Here is a 19,036-nt window from a genome sequence, read left to right as displayed (position 1 = left end):
TAAGAGGAGAGCCGAAGATGCGTTTTCACTCATCCATATGTAGTCCATGGATTAATACCCAGAGCTGCTGCTCTCACATGGACCACATTCAAGCACAAGCAGTGGGTATGAGCTGCACCTGTGTAACACCCCCTCCACCCCCAAAAGTCCGATGATGTATGTAGCCTAGGTGACTTATTGGCAGACAACTAGCTGCCTTGTTCAGTATGGATGGAGGAATGGAGTTTTTAGCCTCACTGATTTAGCCAATTACCTAATTTGAGAAAATGGACTAAAGAAAGCAACAGATATGGGAAACATGAGTAAAGAGGGATGTGTATCTGAAAGGGCTGTAGCTCCACGCCACCCTACTTAATGTAACCTTTACTGAGAGAGAGACATGTTTGGACCTACAGTGGGGCAAAAAAGTATTTAGTCAGCCACCAATTGTGCAAGTTCTCACACTTAAAAAGATGAGAGGCCTGTAATTTTCATCATAGGTACACTTCAACTATGACAGACAAAATGAGAAACAAAATCCAGAAAATCACATTGTAGGATTTTTAATGAATTTATTTGCAAATTATGGTGGAAAATAAGTATTTGGTCAATAACAAAAGTTTATCTCAATACTTTGTTATTTACCCTTTGTTGGCAATGACAGAGGTCAAACGTTTTCTGTAAGTCTTCACAAGGTTTTCACACACTGTTGCTGGTATTTTGGCCCATTCCTCCATACAGATCTCCTCTAGAGCAGTGATGTTTTGGGGCTGTTGCTGGGCAACACGTACTTTCAAGTCCCTCCAAAGATTTTCTATGGGGTTGAGACCTGGAGACTGGCTAGGCCACTCCAGGACCTTGAAATGCTTCTTACGAAGACACTCCTTCGTTGCCCGGGCGGTGTGTTTGGGATCATTGTTATGCTGAAAGACCTAGCGACGTTTCATCTTCAATGCCCTTGCTGATGGAAGGAGGTTTTCACTCAATCTCACGATACATGGCCCCATTCATTCTTTCCTTTACACGGATCAGTCGTCCTGGTCCCTTTGCAGAAAAACAGCCCCAAGTATGATGTTTCCACCCCCATGCTTCACAGTAGGTATGGTATTCTTTGGATGCAACTCAGCATTCTTTGCCCTCCAAACACAACAAGTTGAGTTTTTACCAGAAAGTTATATTTTGGTTTGATCTGACCATATGACATTCTCCCAATCTTCTTCTGGATCATCTAAATGCTCTCTAGCAAACTTCAGACGGGCCTGGACATGTACTGGCTTAAGCAGGGGGACACGTCTGGCACTGCAGGATTTGAGTCCCTGGCGGCGTAGTGTGTTACTGATGGTAGGCTTTGTTACTTTGGTGCCAGCTCTCTGCAGGTCATTCACTAGGTTCCCCCGTGTGGTTCTGATCATTTTGACCCCACAGGGTGAGATCATGCATGGAGCCCCAGATCGAGGGAGATTATCAGTGGTCTTGTATGTCTTCCATTTCCTAATAATTGCTTCCACAGTTGATTTCTTCAAACCAAGCTGCTTACCTATTGCAGATTCAGTCTTCCCAGCCTGGTGCAGGTCTACATTTTTGTTTCTTGTGTCTTTTGACAGCTCTTTGGTCTTGGCCATAGTGGAGTTTGGAGTGTGACTGTTTGAGGTTGTGGACCGGTGTCTTTTATACTGATAAGAAGTTCAAACAGGTGCCATTAATACAGGTAACGAGTGGAGGACAGAGGAGCCTCTTAAAGAAGAAGTTACAGGTCTGTGAGAGCCAGAAGTCTTGCTTGTTTGTAGGTGACCAAATACTTATTTTCCACCATAATTAGCAAATAAATTCATAAAAAATCCTACAATGTGATTTTCTGGATTTTTTTTTCTCATTTTGTCTGTCATAGTTGAAGTGTACCTATGATGAAAATTACAGGCCTCTCTCATCTTTTTAAGTGGGAGAACTTGCACAATTGGTGGCTGACTAAATCATTTTTTGCCCAACTGTATGTGGTTACAGTCACGTACAGAAGAAGTCTGTCGTCACAATTTTGAAATTGTGGTAAACCGGGAAGACAAAGTCTTCTTCTCAGATTTGTGCTCCGAAGTGAGGTGTTAATGAATGAGAGGATGATTGCGGAATTCTAAGAAAGAAACATAGTAGGCTATAGATACATTTTAGACCGAAGATGTGGCTGATTATTCCCATTTAAGTTATACATACAAGAGGAAGGGGATACCACCAACCCTCAGTTTACTTGTTCCCTAATGACAATTTAAAAGTCCCCAGAAGTGGAGTATGAAAGATCACGGAGCATTTTGGCACCACTATGGGATTATTCACAGTCCTGGCCCCTTAAGACTCTTTGTGGCTTCCACCAAGTCCACTGATTCAGCCCAAAGCCAGGAGAACTCTGCAATCTGAGGCTACAAGCTGTGAAAATGCACTGTATGTCTTGGCAGGGGTTTTGGCGCCTTGATTGACAGAAGACTACACGTAGTGGTTTGGGGCAGGAATCTGCCTTAACATTATCTGGGTTAAGAAGTGCTGCAAACACAGGCCGGGTCAGGCAGCGTGTACTAAGGTTTCTCCTAGGGATTGACTAGCAGCGATTGGGGGGATGGAGATATGAGGAGTATGGAACAGCCCACTCCTGACAGAGGTGGAATGATGTGGCTGGAAAAATGGTGGGTTGGGGCATGGAGGGAATGGGGGCTGAAGTTGTCCCATTGAGGGAACATGGTGAAGGAGAATTTTACTAACGAGAAATGAAAAGCACATCTCCATCAGGAGACCAGACCCCAGACCAGACGGTAGAGCCATTCATACTGTAGATGAGAGGGACTGAATCGGGAACTGCCGGCCACACTGCCACATCTAACACTTATCTCCTATTGAGCGTGTCTGTAAATTAGACAAAACGAGGATGGTCTCGAGTCTCTGACAATATTATTGCTAATGGCTGCCTTCCTCTTGTGTGTGTGTGTGAGAAGGACCCTCAGATCTTAGCCTGGTGTGATGGCAGTCTGTTCCTCTTAAACCATGTCGCTGGGGCTGCTGTGTTGTGGGGAGCAGCTTGGTCTCCCTCACTCCCCATGAGGCCTGGAGCTGTTGAAACCATACTTGGAGAGTTGATCGAGTCTGTGATTGATAGCTGCAATAAAGTTCTGGCTTGTCTTTTGGTATTGTTGTTATTGTTCCCTCCCTATCTTTCCAGAGAGGACAATGAATGAATGGCGTTAGTACCCAAAGGTTTTGGGAAAGTCTTCCGTGCTTGTGGTGAGTGTTTTATTAAATGGTCCGTTGAGGTTTCTCTCAGTGGTCTGACTTTAATACTCTCAGGTCCATAGGGCAACATTTTGATCCTTAAATCGTGGTTAGATATATTAGAAAATAATAGTGACTAAAATACTGGTGGGTTATTTGTGGTTAATGGGTATTTACGAACTTGATACGTCCCCTGAGTCTGTAGGAATACATCTGAAGACTCATTTTAATGAACTTTGTTCTTTCAATGTTCTCAATAACCCCTTTGTCCTTTTGTTCCTTTGGAACCTTCATTAACTTTGAGACATTTGGAGACAACACGGCACAACAATGTAGATTAAACCCCGGTAAATCAGGAAGTGAAACAATGAGGGAAAGAAATCGTTGCCACAGAGTTAAGAACCCCATGTGGTCCATCATAACTCATACCTCCTCCCTCTGCCCTCCAAACAAACCTAACTAACATTAACAAATAGCACAGCAAATCAACACGCTAACAAGATGGCTGACATTACACTGTCCGGAGTGTCCGCCCTCTGTTCTTGTGTGTTTATTTATTTAGCCTACTGATATAAATCTGCATCACATTCAAGCATCCTCTATTATACAGTACATGTCTATTGAGTTCCTGAGGTGAAGAGCCTAAGCTCCTATCCTGATGTTGTTCCTCCCTGTACTTTCCAGGCTCCACACGGCCCAGAGAGCCATCAAGCAGACCCAGGTGACTGTGCAGAAGATCGGCAAGGATATTGAGGAGAAACTGAGGACGACAACGGCCTGCACCAAGCGTGTGAGTCAGCCAGCAAAATACAGATCCTCCACTGATCTCTTCTCATCTGCAACTCATTCTCTTGCAAACCCATTATCTACGTCGTGCCAGTATCACGTGTTTGTGCTAACTACAATAGTCAGTTAGTTAGATGAGACCTCTGGCTATGAGAACTGAAATATACTTATTTAAATTGTATTAAAGATAATTGTGCTGAACCAGATCAGCAGCTTTTTTTTTTTACAAGACACCCACGATTTGTCTCCAACCTTGTCTTTATCCTCGAGTCAAATCAAAACTAATAGAAAGCAAGCATATTTAACATTTTTGGAATTTGCAGCCACACTGCTGTGAAAATGGAGCGGTAATCCTAGGTTTTGAATGTTGTGTTTATTGTAAGTGCACACTTCACAAGCTCCTGTTATAAAAGCCCTGGGGCTCTTGACACCTCCATGTTTTGGTGCTCAAGGTATATGCTACACTATTACGTTAAAAGCAGATTTGTGAAGATAGGATTTAACCCCCCTGCCCCCCTCCTCCACAGCTTTCTTTTAAAGCAGGGATGGGCAACTTTGAGTTGGGTGGAGGCCACAAGAAATCTGAACTCTTCATGGGGGGCCGTAGTGGCTCATGTGTCTGCGTACCCACATCCATACCCATACATGCAGTCAACTGATTTTTGCAATCAATCTATTTGTGCAGTTAAACCACATAACTCTCTTAACTAAATGCATTCAACCAGTAGCCAGAGCTGGCCCCAGCCTTTTGGGGGCCCTAAAAGAGATTTGTTTATTGGGCCTCCCCTTGCCTGGCTACCCAGACTCCTTGCTACCACCAAATGTTACGTCACGCCCACAGCGGTTAGTTTCCTATCCACTATGAGTCTGGATCTGAGTACCTCCCCGACCCTTCACCGAATGCGAACACATTCAGGGCCGTCTGATTTGTTCCAGAAACCGATGGGTTGTACCAGACCCAGTACACACTCAGTTTTGGTTAGAGACAATCCATTCGCTAATGACTTTGTTTTGTACAACGCCCCTCATGCCCCACAAACGACTTCAATGATGGCGGTTTCAGACTGAAGTATGTTGTGAACGACAGAGCAGCGGAAGAATTGAGAGTGAGTCGTCAGGCTAGGCCACTCCACGTCGTGGCAAAACCTTTTACTGGGCCCCAGTCTTGGCAATGGAGAGAAAATGTTACGTTTGAAAGTACATTTCCTGCAATTTTGCTATTGGGCGAAGAGAACATGTTGCAATTTTACAATACTTTTCATGCAATTTTACTCATTTTGCCATGGGCACAGAGAAAAAATGTGCCGTTTATATAGCTTATTTCCTGGAATTTCACATATTTGTCCATGACTTATGCCATGTTAATATGATATCTGAGTGAGGGTGACTAACAAAATCAATGGGGGGCACCTGGAGGTCAGGGCCCCTGGGCACATTCCCTGCGTGCCCAGTCAGTATTACTTCAATTTTAGGGAACTGGCTGGACTAACTTACCGATCTAAAAATTCTTATCTGACAGAGCTCATTGAGTGACTGCCAAAACAAGGACACCATATCTGTAGGAGTGTGGCGGCAGTCTGAGGAGACTGCTCCAACAGTCTCTTCTTGTTGTTCACCTCAACACCTCAGACATCTGTCACCCTCTATCTGTCTCTCAGCCTTTTGATATCTAAATGTTGTGTTCTTCACCGCTGAATTAGTCTGACTACTAGTCCGACGATGATGAAGGCCCACACACAGAGCACAACTCTCCTATTGAAACGGGCTTGTGGCTGGTACTTCACCTCAATGAAACATTCCAAGGCTTTTCAGAGTTCACCTCAGCTAATAAATCATGTTATACCTCCTTCAGATCAGCTCAGCCCCCGCTGCTCTCTCTGTGTACTGTAGCTTAGACCGCTCCTTTAAATATCATTTTATTGAGTTAGTGGTTTCAAAAGAGGGGAGCATTGTGTGTGTCTTACACTGGGTCTCCCTCTCTGTGTGTGAATTCTCTCTGTTAGTATCCCTCTCGCCCTCAGTCTGCCCACGCCTTCTCTTGTCTGTGTGGGATCAAAGAGTGCAGAGGTGAGGCCACCACCACGGCCCACCGTGGCCCTTTCACCCTCTCACCCACACTCTGCCATTGATCTCCAGGGTTACGGCCAGGTTATTCCTCTGTCGCTGTTGACTCAGCTGACCGACAGAGTCTTTGATGTCCTGGGGCCCTTCAAACAGGCTGTAGGACATGCGTGCACGAATGAAAGCACGCGCACACACACCATGCACACACACACACACACACACACACACACACACACACACAGGTAGGTGCGCATTTACGCACACACTCACGTGTGAATGCACACACACACACCCACAGTCACGTATTCGCATGCACACAGACATACAGCGCACACACTGGCACATATTTGCATGCACACACAGACTACAAACAACACACACACATTGGCCTCACCCTACCTGTCAACTCTGGACCACAGGAGGGCGGTGGTTCGTGGTTAACACGCGAACTGCAGCATTCCTGCACTACATATGGGCTGTGACACTCAGGGAGATGGAGGTTTTATCTGGCCTGTCTGAGTGACTGACACCTGCTCTTTTCCTACAAAAGCCTCATAAGACCTCGATAAGAGGCCTATCAGCGTTTACTCTGATCCTGGCTGCGATCCCCATCTCTGTGTCTGTTTGTGTTTGTGTGTGTTGATACCACATGCTGCTCTAGACAACTGGCAAAATAAAGGTGCTCTCTAAGGTTAATTTTTGGTGGGTCGGAGGATGGAAGAATGCAGGACTGATTGGGACCATCATATCAAGCAGCCAGACTGGGAAAGGAGAGAGCTGCTCAGGCCTTCATGAACCTTTTCCTTGGTGGTGGATTATGATACCGATCAGAGGAATCGAAGGGGGTTTGAGATGGAGGAGGATGAGCGCTATTCGCTGTATACCTGTCGCAAGACCCACTGCTTGTTGTTTATTTATAAAACACTGTTAGGCCTCACTCCCCCCTATCTGATATACCTACTGCAGCCTTCATCCTCCACATACAACACCCGCTCTGCCAGTCACATTCTGTTCAAGGTCGCCAAAGCACACACATCCCTGGGTCGCTCGTCTTTTCAGTTCTCTGCAGCTAGCGACTGGAACGAGCTGCAACAAACACTCCAACTGGACAGTTATCTCAATCTCTTCATTCAAAGACTCAATCATGGACATATTTACTGACAGTTGTAGCTGCTTTGCGTGATGTATTGTAGTCTCTATCTTCTTGCCCTTTGTGCTGTTGTCTGTGCCCAGTAATGTTTGTACCATGTTTTGTGCTGCTACCATGTTGTCATGTGTTGCTGCCATGCTATGTGGTTGTCTTCGGTCTCTCCTTATGTTGTTGTTGTCCTTTTTTTAAACATATTTTTTATCCCAGCCTCCGTCCCCACAGGAGGCCTTTTGGTAGGCCGTCATCGTAAATAAGAATTTGTTTTTAACTGACTTGCCTAGTTAAATAAAAATAAATAAATCCCTCTATCCATCCATCCATCTCTTTCTCTCTCTTATCTTCCCCACCTATGTGCCCAACGAAAGAGCAAGCACTGTTCTTCATTTGGGGTAGTACATCCAGGGCTGGAGGGGTCCTCCCAACAGGGTCTTAAATGAACCCCAGATAGAGTGAGATGTTAGGGGCTGATGGGGAGACACCCTGTGGTGGCTGGACATGTTGACTAATGACCTGCATACTGAGAGCTCTATCCAGGTCTACCCAGGCCATGGAGCATGTGGTGAGCTAGATGTCACCTGACACTCGGTGTTAGGAGGGAGAGTCATCTGGTGTTGATGCCAGCACTGTGTGTGACCCTGAACCACCTCCTCCCAACACCAAAAGCCTGCTAGGATACTTATGGTGTACTGTACAATTTCTGAGATGGTACCACATTTATCACGTCACCTCCACAATAGTTTGTGTCTCATGATAATTTCTCATATGCCCCTTCCCTCCAATCGAGACCATTTGGAAGCCATCTGGAAACACACACAAACACACAGCTCAGCTTCACTCTTACTGCTCTGACAGTCTGCAGTGTTTGATATGGTGATAGACTGGAACGTCAGGCTTTATTGTTTATTACCCTCATGGGGCTATAGGGCTACCCATTCATTCACAGCAGGATTCAGTCTGTCTGTCCACTCAGATGTAATCATTGTCTTGTGTTTCACTGGCCCTGCCCCCTCCGTCACCCCTGTGCCCTGCAGTTCCTCCCTCAGACATGATCAATCTACAGCCAGCTGTCTACCGACCAGGGAAGAGAAGGGGTTATCTTCTACCTGGAATGGCCTTGGATGGTTAGGACTGTCATACGATGCCTAACTGTAACTCAATGCTCCCCTCCTCACCAAGAAGGTGAAGTTAGGAAGACAAGGATGTTGGATAGTCTGAAGCTGTCAAATGAAAGGAGTGCTAAGAGGATGCTCCCTCTTCCTCTTCAGACTTTCTGACTCCAGTCTTGCTAAAGCCCTGCTAAAGACGAAGCCTGTCTTTACAAACACACTCTGCAGTGTAAGAGAAAACGCCAGAAATGAGGTTCGTCACGATACCAGTATCTCTATACTTGGATGTATCGTTTAGAAACAAACAGCATTATGTTGTCACGTGTTTATTTGGCAAGCTATAGCACCCATAATTTTACATGAAGTAGGTTTTTATAAGACCATAGAGTTTAGTCTAATTTGTGTTTATTTTTTTTGCCATGGAAAATCTGCTATCGTAGTATCGCGATACTGGTATTGTGATAACCTTACTAGAAATGAAGCTCCCATCAGTCTGTTGGTTAGTCTGCAGCTGACATGAGTGAATAGGTGATGTTGGTGGTCTCTTATCTTCCTCTCCTCCTAGACTTTGACTCAGCTTTGATAAAGCCCAAGCCTTTCTTAACATACAGCCTTCAATGTAAGAGAAAAGGGCAGAAGTGAGGAAGTTCTAGTCAGGATGTGGCAGCTAAGGGCCCAGCCTCTCCTCTCCTGACTGCAGTCAGCTTTGCTCCAGGCCTTAGTGAGGGTTCAGCCACAATGTCCGTCCCAGAATGAACCCTTCACAAAGCACACTCAGCCTAACCCATCGGCACAGGCACGGACATTGTGGCTGAACCCTCACTAAGGTGAGGGTTCAGCCACAATGTCCGTCCCAGAATGAACCCTTCACAAAGCACACTCAGCCTAACCCATCGGCACAGGCCTTAGTGAGGGTTCAGCCACAATGTCCGTCCCAGAATGAACCCTTCACAAAGCACACTCAGCCTAACCCATCGGCACAGGCCTTAGTGAGGGTTCAGCCACAATGTCCGTCCCAGAATGAACCCTTCACAAAGCACACTCAGCCTAACCCATCGGCACAGATCCCTACCTCCAAAAACGCAAGTGCATCCTGCTCTTGTCCACAACTTCTATCAGATACCATTTTGCTGCATAACATCCTGGTCCTTCACACCAGTTAGTGCGTTATTGTTTCTCTCGCTTGACAGTGACCTTATCTCACTTTTGCCCTCTGCATGTGAGAGATTTTACCGTAATTCTATTACCAAACTGTATCTGCACAGTTTTTCCAAAAAATTTTCAGAAAATATATTTATTTACTGTGTAAATAGTTAAAAGTAGTCATTGTGCATAGAGTTGTATGGTTTGAAATCAATGGTTTTTGTTTGGCATACATTTTGAAATGAAAAATCGTAGTGTAAGTGTAATTCTGTTACTGTGGAATTTCTCATGAGGATCTCCGATTTCTCTCGTGGAGGCTGTTTTAGGGGTTGTTTTGAAATAATTTTTTTGAGGCCCCACCATAGATGGATAGAGGACTCATCTTTGTATCTGTGCCATTGTGGCGTCTGTGATGGCGTAGGCAGCACCATTGAAGCAATCTCCATTTTGAAGTAGTCTTCATTTTCTTCTTCACGATTGACTGATCCATCCTGTCACCAGGAGGGATCAGCCAATGAAGTTGCAAGTCCCACTCAGTTGACTAAATGAAAATGGTGGAAGCCCTCACTGGCGCTGCCCTGCAAATATATTGTTTTGGCCACTAGAGTCCTCTGTCATTCTCTGTGGGCCCCACTTGTCTTCGCTCATCCAGGATTAACCTTAGTAGAGGCGTATTGAATGAGTTCGTTACGTGATTGGCCCTAGATTACATGGTTTGTTCTAAAGGACCTAATGGGTGTATGGTGGTAGGCGGGGACAATTAAAAGCACTTGCTGTGGTGAATCACTATGTATTCTGTCTCTTTCTGTTTATCCTTCCTTTTTCTCTCCCTTGATCTTTCGTCTCTTTTCTATCTCTTTCTTTTCAAATGTTTCTCTCTCTCTCCATACCCGCCTCTGTTTGCAGAAGAAGGAGCGGGAGTGTATGCAGCTGCGTCTGGGAACGCTACGCAGTGAGCTGGAGAGACAGAGGAAAGCGCTGGGCCGGGAGACAGACCTGCAGCAGAAGGAGAGAGCAGTGCTTCAGAAGAAAGGTAAATGGCATTTGGAGTTCCACCTTAAAGACACAATAGACAGGCATTTCCACAAGGCCACAATTTGAAATTGCGTACATTGTGGAACTGGGGGTTCACATGGGATTGTATTCCTAATATGTGCTTTACACAGGGTGTAAGGGTGCGTTCTAAACAGCACCCTATTCCCTATATAGCTCACACTACTTTTGGCCAAAAGTAGTTCAATACAAAGGAAATATGTGGCCATTTGGAACGCAACCCACAGACAGGTACACTTTGGGTCAGCCAACAGCTGTTCCTGGTGTGCTCTACTGTATTTTACTGCATATTCCACTCCAAACATTTACAGTAGAGTACACTACAGCACCTCACATACAGGGAACGTCTGGAGGCTCTGAGTCACTCCTTCACGGTGACTGTTTTCCATGGCCGTGTGACACTTTCAGACAGAGAAATGTCTTTGCCGGCCAGCCAAGTTGTCCTACCAGGGCCGGTAAAGTAAATCCTTCGCCTTTTATGGTGTCATTCAGCCAATTATATGGGTTGAATAACTGCAGGTTGTATCATGTCTGGGATGGGTGGGTTTGTTTTATAGGCCAGTTTACTGCTGCATATCTGGTATGTCCACAGGGAAATAAAACACCAAGCAGAGTTCATATCCACACCACCATACCATGATGGACACGCACAGACACGCACTTCCAACACTCTACTCAGCAAACTGGATGCAGTCTATCACAGTGCCATCCGTTTTGTCACTAAAGCACCTTATACTACCCACCACTGCGACTTGTATGCTCTAGTCGGCTGGCCCTCGCTACATATTCGTCGCCAGACCCACTGGCTCCAGGTCATCTACAAGTCTATGCTAGGTAAAGCTCCGCCTTATCTCAGCTCACTGGTCACGATGGCAACACCCATCCGTAGCACGCGCTCCAGCAGGTGTATCTCACTGATCATCCCTAAAGCCAACACCTCATTTGGCCGCCTTTCGTTCCAGTACTCTGCTGCCTGTGACTGGAACGAATTGCAAAAATCGCTGAAGTTGGAGACTTTTATCTCCCTCACCAACTTCAAACATCAGCTATCTGAGCAGCTAACCGATCGCTGCAGCTGTACATAGTCTATTGGTAAATAGCCCACCCTTTTCACCTACCTCATCCCCGTACTGTTTCTATTTATTTACTTTTCTGCTCTTCTGCACACCAATATCTCTACCTGTACATGACCATCTGATCTTTTATCACTCCAGTGTTAATCTGCAAAATTGTAATTATTTGCCTACCTCCTCATGCCTTTTGCACACATTGTATATAGACCCCCCCTTCGTTTTCTACTGTGTTATTGACTTGTTAATTGTTTACTCCATGTGTAACTCTTTGTTGTATGCTCACACTGCTATGCTTTATCTTGGCCAGGTCGCAGTTGCAAATGAGAACTTGTTCTCAACTAGCCTACCTGGTTAAATAAAGGTGAAATAAAATAAAAAATAAACAGACAGGTTCATGTACTCACACAATCAGACACGCATACATACATTTGCACGTGTACAGTATATGTATCATTCTCTCACTCTCTGACCCCCTCTCTCCAGCTCCCTCCTCCTATCTCTTCTGTTTTCTCTGAACAGTCTGTTTTGTATTTGTTTAACATCAGGGTAGGGTGGGTTCTGAGAGGACTTGGGTGGACTAAGGCTCTGAGGGATCCAAGCTCTGTGTTTGGCCAAGGGGCTAGCTTAATTCTCCCTAAGATGACTTCTGTTAATGATTCGCTGTCTGTCTGCACTGCATCACATCATCCCTGCACACACTGTGTTCTTAACATCCAGGCTCACACACAGTAAGCCAACCAACATGCATGGACGAACGCACACACACAGACACTACAAGGAGGGGTCAAGGAAAGGTTCTCTTTGTGTCCCTGTCCTGATGAATGGACCTTAATCCTCTGTCACCACTCAGACCACTGCTGGAGGGAAATCCTGGCCACAAATAGAGAATGTCCTTTGTGAAGAGAGGACAGGTGCTTATTTAAACGAACAAGGAAAAGTACCTGGTAGTAGATAAGAGCAGGTTAGGTATGTATGGTTTCCATGCTAACACCATCATTTGACTCACCTCAGTAAACTACTAGGACCAGAGAGCCTTGTCATTAGCTCCAGTCTCTGTCCACCCCATGCTACCCACTAGGCTACATTATATTGAGCTTTTCTGAAACCATGTCGGAATCACATCTGCACTGTCTGTTTCCAATCCTCAGTCCTTTCTGTGAAATGACTGTTTTTCTGACGATCCCCTTTACTGTCAACAAATGGGGGTAAAACACAAATATACAGTACTGTGGTGGTGTGTGTGTGTGTGTGTGAGGGTAGTGATGGGTTGGGGGTTTCATGAGTCTTGTGTAATATTGCCACAGGTATGTGATGAATGCTATGAAGCTGATAGACACTGTGCATGCGTGAGTGAGTGCGCCGCGCTTGGCCACTATGACTGTGTGAAGATACTGCATACAGGAGAGCACCAGGCTAAGTTAACAGGCTGTCCAATGGCTGCTGATTTGCTATGATGGTGGACTGCATGCATCCCTGTGTGTTTCTTTGCGTGTGTAATATTACAATGGCAATATTACACAAGACTGAGAAGAGCTGTAATTCTTTGCAGAGACAAAGCCCAGAGAAAACTGAGCATTATTTTAACCTTAACCCCCACAGTCCTCTGCTTAATCATGCTGTCCCAATTATTATTATTTTAACTCCTTCTCTGCTTTTCAACATCTTTCTTTCGTCCTTTAGAATGAACGGGCTCAGAGGGGTCACAATTTCCTCTCACCTAATTTTCCCCTCTACCACCTTGAGCAGCTGTTATAAATTAGGGTGGTAAAAAGTATTTATCGCGGTTATTAACAGTAGTTACTTTCCCTCTCTGCCGCGGCACAGAGGCGACTGTAGGCCAATAAACGTCAGTGGCGGAGTTAGTTACCCAGAGTTAAGTCAGGATTTATAAAGTGGCGAGAGATGTGGGGGGGGTATCTATCACTGGACTTAGCTCAGCTCTCTGGTCCCCCACTAAACCTATCAACAGTATACCCACAGTCACCAGCTCCCTCAGCTGCACAGCGACCATGCAGAATTATTGAGGGCGAGAGAGGGCGACTGTGACTGACATTTTTACTAATGAGTGATAGAGTGGTATTACTGGACTGGAGGGGGCCTATAAGAGCCAGTAGGAGCAACTTGAGAGACATCTCTTTCTCTCGCCCTCTCTTTCAATCTCTTTCAGCCTTTTTCTCTCTCTACACTTCACATTGTGTGTGTGAGAGACTTGAAGGGGTTTGATGACGACAAGGCCGGTCTGTTGGATCGATTTGTGTTGAAAACGATCTGTGTTCCAGCCTTCTAATTCTCTCGCTCTCTCTCTCTCGCTCTCTCACGCTCTCGCTCTCTCACGCTCTCGCTCTCTCTCGCTCCCCCCCCCCCCCCTTGCATGGAGAGCGTGAGCAACCTCAAGATATTCTCCAGGCCTTTCATCAGGGCAGAGGAGAGGAGGATGGAGAGAGTGTAGCAGGGCTGTGGAAAAGGAAAGGAGGGCTTATTGAAGGGCAGACATCCTGTCTTGTACCAACATGGGCCACAACAGTCACGTCCTCCATCGTTACACAGTAACACACCCTGTCCTTGCTTCATGATTTTATCCCCTTCTTCCTCCACATTTCCTTTGCTCTCTCTCCCTCCAACTCTCTCTTACACTCTCCCCCCTCTCTCTCCCCCTCTACTCTTTACTGAGATGGAAAAAGGTAGCTCTTTATAGTAGGGTGTGTGGGTGTTTTTCCACCCGTGACATAGAGGTAGTGAAGGCGGATATTATTATTTTGTCTCTGAAGGGCGAACACAACAACATTGGAGAGTGGTGAAAGATCAACATCTCTAAAGCTGTGTGACGTAGCCAAACAGCACCACAGGGTAGCCCTCCACACACACATGTTTTTACACAGTCTCCATTTGTTTTAGTTTGGCAGCAGAGGCTTGACGCCTAGGAGACTGGGGTGGAGGGGTAGTAGTGGTGGTTCCATAAAAGCCAGGGCAAGCTAAGGGCCTATGCAGGTGAAGGAGGCCTTTAGAAAGCTGTTTTCAACTCTTTGCTTAAACCAAAAGAGCTGGCTATTCTGTTCCATTCCAGACAGTAATTCTTATCATTCTTAATCTGATGAAGATTTGGCCCTGGCCTCTGAACCTCCCCTTTGCTCATCCTCCATGTACCCCCCCCCCCCCCCCCCCCCCCCCCCATATCCTCCCTGCCACCCCACTTTGGTGTTTCTGTCTGGGCATAACAACTTTGACATGTGACATGAAGTGGAAGAGCGGGTCATTTGAACCAGCTGGGTTTGAAGTTGTGTGTATTGGAGCCACGCTATCTGTGCTGCGTTCAGCCTGTCAACAGTGGTGTACATGGGATGGTTGGGAGGAAGTTGGGGTTTGTATTTATGCTTCTCTTTATTTGACTAAATGTTTATTTACAAAAGTAAAACAAATCCTGCCATCATTATTCATGTGTAGCTGTTTTATGTGCTGTGTGTGGGGAGGAAATGTTTTTTTTTTCCTGATCAAAGTAGCAGTGTGAAGTTACCAGTGTTTAATGGAGAAGGCATCAGACCAACAATTTCTACCAGTATGTGTTTCATGTGCAACCAGAGGAAAAAACTCTAGACCACCTTTACTCTACACACAGAAACGCATACAAAGCTCTCCCTCACCCTCCATTTGGAAAATCTGACAATAATTCTATCCTCCTGATTCTTGCTTACAAGCAGAACCTAAGGCAGGAAGTACCAGTGACTTGCTCAATACGGAAGTGGTCTCATGACGCAGATGTTAACCTACTGGACTGTTTTGCTAGCACAGACTGAAATATGTTCCGGGATTCATCTGATGGCATTAAGGAGTATACCATCTCAGTCACCGGCTTCATCAATAAGTGCATTGATGACATCGTCCCCACAGTGACCGTACATACAGTGCCTTCAGAAAGTATTCAGACCCCTTGACTTTTTCCACATTTTGTTACATTACAGCCTTATTCTAAAATGTATGAAATAAAAAATACATCCTCAGCAATCTACACACTATACCCCATAATGACCAAGTGAAAACAGTTTTTAATACATTTATTTATTAATACAAATGTATTAATAATAAAAAACAGATCCGTATGTAAATAAGGTATTCTGACCCTTTGCGATGAGACTCGAAATTGAGCTCTGGTGCATCCTGTTTCCATTGATCATCCTTGAGATGTTTCTACAACTTGATTGGAGTCCACCTGTGGTAAATTTAAATTGATTGGACATGATTTGAAAAGGAACACACCTGTCTAAATAAGGTCCCACAGTTGACAGTGCATGTCAGAGCAAAAACCAAGCCAGGAGGTCAAAGGAATTTTTGGTGGAGGATGGCTGGCGCCAGAGAGGATGGCTGACTTTTTACATGCTCTTAACCAACTGTGCTATGTTGTTAGTTTTTTTTACATTGTTTGTAACTTTTTTTTTTAAACGTATTTTGTACATAATGTTGCTGCTACCATTTCTTATGACTGAAAATAACTTCTGGACATCAGAACTGCGATTACTCACCTCGAACTGGAAGAAGCTTTTTCCTTTAACGAGTCCGACGAGAAGGATTTACTGCTTTCCCGGGAACAGGCCCAAATCTCCGTCATTTGCGTGAAGAAAAGACGGAGAAAAAGGGGGCGGAGGTCGGGCTTCCGTCTGCAAATTCGTAGGCGAGCGAATAAACCTTCACTACAATCCATTCTATTGGCCAATGTGGAATCATTGGAAAATTAAATCAGTAACCTACTATCAAGATTATCCTACCAACGGGTCATTCAAAACTGTAATATCTTATGTTTCACAGAGTCGTGACTGAATGAAGGCACGGATAATATAGAGCTGGCAGGATTTTCCATGCACCGCCAGAGCAGAGAAGCTATGTCTGGTAAGCAGAGGGGTGGGTGTGTGTACCTTATGTAGACCACACTTTCTACCAAGTGAGTTCTCATCTATATTATTCATAGTCGTCTATTTACCACCAAGTAACTCTATGCCATAAGCCAACAAGAAAATTTCTACCAGTCACGTGCAACCAGAGAAAGAAAACTGGAGGATGCTACGCTACAGGACTGTTTTGCTAGCACAGACTGGAATATGTTCCGGGATTCATCCAACGGCATTGAGGAGTATACCACCTCAGTCATCGGCTTCATCAATAAGTACATCGACAACGTCATCCCCACTGTGACGGTATGTACATATCCCAACCAGAAGCCATGGATTACAGGCAACATCTGCATCGAGCTAAAGGCTAGTGCTGCCGCTTTCAAGGAGCGGGAAACTAATCCGGGCGCTTATAAGAAATCCTACTATGCCCTCAGATGAACCATCAAACAGGCAAAGCGTCAATACAGGATTAAGATTGAATTCTACTACACCGGCTCTGACACTCGCCAGATGTTGTAGGGCTTGCAAACTATTACGGACTACAAAGGGAAGCCCAGCCGCGAGCTGTCCAGTGAAACGAGCCGAGCTAAATGATATTTACGTAAACTTCAAGGCAAGCAACACTGAAGCATGCATGAGAGCACCAGCTATTCCGGATGACTGTGTGATCATGCTTTCCGTAGCCGATGTAAGACGTTTAAACAGGTCAACATTCACAAGGCTGCAGGGCCAGACGGATTACCAGGATGTGTACTCCAAGCATGCACTGACCAACTGGCAAGTGTCTTCACTGACATTTTCAACCTCTCCTTGACAGGGTCTGTAATACCTAAATGTTTCAAGCAGACCACTATAGTCCCTGTTCCCAAGAACACAGAGGTAACCTGCCTAAATGACTACCGACCCGTAGCACTCGTGTCTGTAGCTATAAAGTGCTTTGAAAGGACTGTTATGGCTCACATCAACACCATCATCCCAGAAACCCTAGACCCAACTCCAATTTGTGTAATGCCCCAACAGATCCACAGATGATGCAATCTCTATTGCACTCCACACTGCCCTTTCCCGCCTGGACAAAAGGAACACCTATGTGAAAATGCTATTCATTGACTACAGCTCAGTGTTCAACACCATAGTGCCCTCAAAGCTCATCACTAAGCTATGGACCTTGGGACTAAACACCTCCCTCTGCAACTGGATCCTATACTTCCTGATGGGCCGCCTCCCGGTAGTAAGGGTAGGCAACAACATATCAAGAAGATGATCGTGGACTACAGGAAAAGGAGGACACCCCCATTCTCATAGACGGGGTTGCAGTGGAACAGGTTGAGAGCTTTAAGTTCCATGGTGTCCACATCACCAACAAACTATCACTCCAAGACAGTTGTGAAGAGGGCATGACAAAGCCTATTCCCCCTCAGGAGACTGAAAAGATTTGTCAATGGTCCTCAGCTCCTTAAGTTCTACAGCTCCACCATCAAGAGCATCCTGACTGGTTCCATCACCGCCTGGTATGTCAACTGCTCGGCCTCTGACCGCAAGGCTCTACAGAGGGTAGTGCATATGGCCCAGTACATCACTAGGGTCAAGCTTCCTGCCATCCATGACTTCTATATTAGGCGGTGTCAGAGGAAGGCCCTAAAAAATTGCCAAAGACTCCAGTCACCGTAGTCGAAGACTGTTCTCTCTGCTACCGCACGGCAAGTGCTAACGGAGCGCCAAGTCTAGGTCCAAAAGGCTTCTTATGAGCTTCCACCCCCAAGCCATAAGACTGCTCAACAGCTAATCAAATGGCTACCCAGACTATTTGCGTTATGCTGCTGCTACTCTATTATCTATGCATCTATGTCACTTTACCCCTACCTACTTGTACATATTAGCTCAATTACCTTGACTAACCTGTGCCCCCGCACATTGACTCGGTACCAGTACCCCCTGTATACAGCCTCGTTATTGTGCTCTTATTTTTTTTTTTTACTTTCGTTAATTTGGTAAACATTTTCTTAACTGCATTGTTAGTTAAGGGCTGATAAGTAAGCATTTCATGGTAAGGTATTTGGTATTCTGTTGTATTTGGCGGATGTGACAAAGTTTTGATTTGAACAATCACATCTAGATACTAGTGCAAATTCACCAGAACAGAACACACCTGGTAATTTACCACCTCATTTTCTCTCTCCCTGTTGCTTTCATCTCTTTTGCTATCACTCTCTATCTCTCTCAAATTCATCGCTCCTTTCTTTCCCACTTTCTCTCTTCTCATATTCCTCTCTCCCTCTCTCTCATCCTCCCTTCTCATTCCCTAGAGGAAGCATTCTCCACCAAACACCGGAGTCTGGAGCTTGAGAGGGAGTCGTTAACAGAGCAGCAGAAAGAATGCACTGCCAAAAGGTAAGTGTCAACCTGTAATTAAAGTATATCTTTTTACACACATACACGCTCCCAGTTCGTTCACCGTGCCATCTGCTAGAAATTACCCAAGCACCACAGAATGGCGTGTTCTAATATGCTGTCAATGGTTCTAAATGCTGTGGGGAGATTACAGCCTGCTTA

General features: G+C 45.3%; 1 protein-coding gene across 1 annotated transcript in view; it reads left to right on the top strand.

Annotated features, from left to right (window-relative positions):
- LOC109872862 (UV radiation resistance-associated gene protein) overlaps positions 1-19,036 on the top strand; it is a 131,529-nt gene that overhangs the window by 21,965 nt on the left and 90,528 nt on the right. The window contains exons 7-9 of the mRNA XM_020464242.2: positions 3,913-4,018; positions 10,384-10,510; positions 18,790-18,874. Of these exons, the coding sequence (XP_020319831.1) occupies positions 3,913-4,018; positions 10,384-10,510; positions 18,790-18,874 (318 nt within the window). The remainder of the gene's footprint in view (positions 1-3,912; positions 4,019-10,383; positions 10,511-18,789; positions 18,875-19,036) is intronic.

The sequence above is a fragment of the Oncorhynchus kisutch genome, linkage group LG28, assembly GCF_002021735.2.
Source record: "Oncorhynchus kisutch isolate 150728-3 linkage group LG28, Okis_V2, whole genome shotgun sequence".
Classification (NCBI taxonomy): Eukaryota; Metazoa; Chordata; class Actinopteri; order Salmoniformes; family Salmonidae; genus Oncorhynchus; species Oncorhynchus kisutch.
This window is presented reverse-complemented; position numbering and strand designations above follow the sequence as displayed.